The 2,667-nt window shown below is 35.7% G+C and overlaps 1 protein-coding gene across 1 annotated transcript in view; it reads left to right on the top strand.

Moving 5' to 3' along the window:
* myom2b (myomesin 2b) overlaps window positions 1-1,747 on the top strand; it is a 27,733-nt gene extending 25,986 nt beyond the window's left edge. The window contains exons 38-39 of the mRNA XM_014001864.1: window positions 668-793; window positions 1,150-1,747. Of these exons, the coding sequence (XP_013857318.1) occupies window positions 668-793; window positions 1,150-1,362 (339 nt within the window). The 3' untranslated portion in view covers window positions 1,363-1,747. The remainder of the gene's footprint in view (window positions 1-667; window positions 794-1,149) is intronic.
* The last annotated feature ends 920 nt before the right edge of the window (window positions 1,748-2,667 follow it).

The raw sequence follows: 2,667 nt of genomic DNA, 5'->3' as shown, positions 1-2,667 counted from the left end.
CCTCTTTGATTTGCTTAGCAATTCACTAAGTTAGTAAAACAATTTCTTTTTGTCACTCAAACTAAGAAAATCGGTGACAAATTAACAAATCAATTGCTCTGAAATATTGATGAATTTATCAACACATTAATTAAAAATGGTCATTAATATGAGCTTTTAAAGCCATTTTCCCCATGAAAATTAAAATGTAAGTGTTTCTCTTAATAAGAACATAATTACTCTGCTTGAAGGGCCTAGCCATTAAAACCTATTACTGTGCAGACCTTCAAAGAGACAGTGCAGGTATAAGTGAGGGGAACTAAATTATATATATACAAAATTTCTCTCTCTCTTCACCTCTTAGATTCAGGTTCAAGGGAATGAAAAGCCCAAACATTCTATTTAAAATTTCTGTGCACATTCTGTTTTTGTGGGATTAAGAAATTCAAATATATTTGGTTTTAATTTAATCCTGGAGCAACACGTGTTTGACCAATTCRTGTGTAAGAGGAACGCTCACACTTGGCTCACAGAAGATAGCAATCAAAGCTGCTATTTAGAGTTCGACCTAAATCAATGTTAAAAATCAATCATCAAATAAGAGGCATTCTAAAGTGTTAAATCTTGCTTAACTCCATGTGTTGCCCATCTCATCTGTTTAACCTTTGATTTATATATTTATTTTCAGTATGTGGTCTCTATAGACCAAGGCAAGTTTGCTAGTCTGACCATCAAAGGTGTTTCCATGGAGGATTCTGGCAGATATACAATGATTGTCCAGAACAAATACGGAGGAGAGTCTGTGGATATACTGGTGAGTGTCACAGTTGTATAACACAAATGACAGGATTTACTCAGAGCCGTGGAATTTTTCTGACCATCTGCAGCTCAAATCTAATCTTTTTATTGCCWGACAGCCAGAATTTTATTTATTTCTAGTGATCACAGTGGAACAAAGCTGGAACTCAGTTCAAAAATGGCTTGTGTCACAACAATACTTTAAATGATATTATGGAGTAAATGCCAAACTATACTTTTTATTTTTATTTTCTTAAGACTTAACATTTGTTTGAAAGATGAATGCATCTGAAGCTCTGCTCTTGGTTGTTTTAACTAAAAATCCAGGAATGGGAAATGATTCAAATATACAGTATCTTCTTCTTTCTCCAGGTCAGCGTGTACCGCCACGGGGAGAAAATCCCTGAGGCAAAACCAGCTATGACCCCTAAAACGATCATCCCTCCTAAACTCCCCATTGAGATTCCTCAGCCCAAGACCCAGCCTGCCGGCGCTGCTCCCACCCCATCTGCTCCCAGCTCCGCTCCTCCAAAGGCAGCAGTAGGGAGAGGAGTGAAGAGTCCCACTCCTTCTCGGAGGAAGTAAAGAGCATGAAAGTCATTAAAGAAAGAACATGCACTGGTGGACCTATAGATCCCATGTAGATGYTTTTATTGGATTTCTCTATCTGATATTAAATAGAGCTAATGTGCTTGGAATTAAATATAAATAAGAGTGCAAAAAAAACAAAAAAAGGAAAACATTTAGCTTTTATCAAATTCACTTTACATGAAAGTGCGAACAAAGTGTAGTTCAAAAATGCTGAAACTTTCAAAAATTGGATAATAAAAATGATTTAAATACAAATGATAAAGCTAAAAGTTAATTTCAGCTTGAAAATGTGTTCAGTGTGTTTACACTGGAAGTGTGAAGTCCTGTCTTTAAATAAGTGCTGCTCATCAACAATAAAATGCACATTGCTGGCACCATGGAGACGTCTACTTGGATGTTTAATCAAAGCTGCAAATAAACTTTACCAACATGTTTTCCCATGTTTTTTGAGAACGTGTAAGCCACTTGTTCTACGCTTGTTGTTTGCATTATTTCTGAGGTGCACATTGAAACCACGGCCTCTTAGTTTATTTGTTCGTTTTTTTAAAGTGACTATGCACATTAATGTGGGTACACCCTGTAAATGTGCCAGATTTTGACACAATAGCTAACTTTTATTTGCAGTCCCTGACATTTTAATGGTAATATAGGAGACATATCCATGCAAATTCCACTTATTTAGTTGATAAATGCATTCTGTTGTGTACTTGCAGTCTCTAGGATCTATGTTTTCCATTGCTCCAAAAATACAGTATCTTATGTAATTTTTGGGTCATATTTTTCAACCCATTCAGTTTTTCTTTATTTTATTTTATGTTTTCTGAGCTATTACATCAAATAATTTGCAATGGAACTGCCAAATAAGGTCTGGACTTACAAACTACGACTTTGTCATCCTCATTCTCCTCTGTCTCTTGGTCAGACTCTGGCTCCAACATGTAAGGCTGGATGGACTGTTGACATCTTTTAAATTATTCGTAAATAATTTAATTTGTAAAAGGTTTCTGTGCTGCGATGTAATTGCAAACCTCTATCAAACTGGATTGGACCACTTTGGAAGCTGGAGGAAGGCGGGATGTGAAGTGGCTCATTTCGATTTAAAAAGACAGACTCAAAATGAGTTGATCCAAGACATAATGTGGCAAATAAGGGGCTTGTGGAGGAATTTAGACCAAAGCATTACAGTTTCACTTTATTTAGAACCCAAACTAAATGAATTAAATGTGAAGAAGAAGGGTTTAAAACATGATATGTCTCCTTTGAGTAAAAAAAATAGCAATTGTAACATATGATACACAC

This window comes from Austrofundulus limnaeus, unplaced genomic scaffold (assembly GCF_001266775.1).
Source record: "Austrofundulus limnaeus strain Quisiro unplaced genomic scaffold, Austrofundulus_limnaeus-1.0 Scaffold10, whole genome shotgun sequence".
In the NCBI taxonomy this organism is placed as follows: domain Eukaryota; kingdom Metazoa; phylum Chordata; class Actinopteri; order Cyprinodontiformes; family Rivulidae; genus Austrofundulus; species Austrofundulus limnaeus.
The sequence above is the reverse complement of the archived record's forward strand: the minus strand, read 5'-3'. Positions and strand labels throughout refer to the sequence as shown.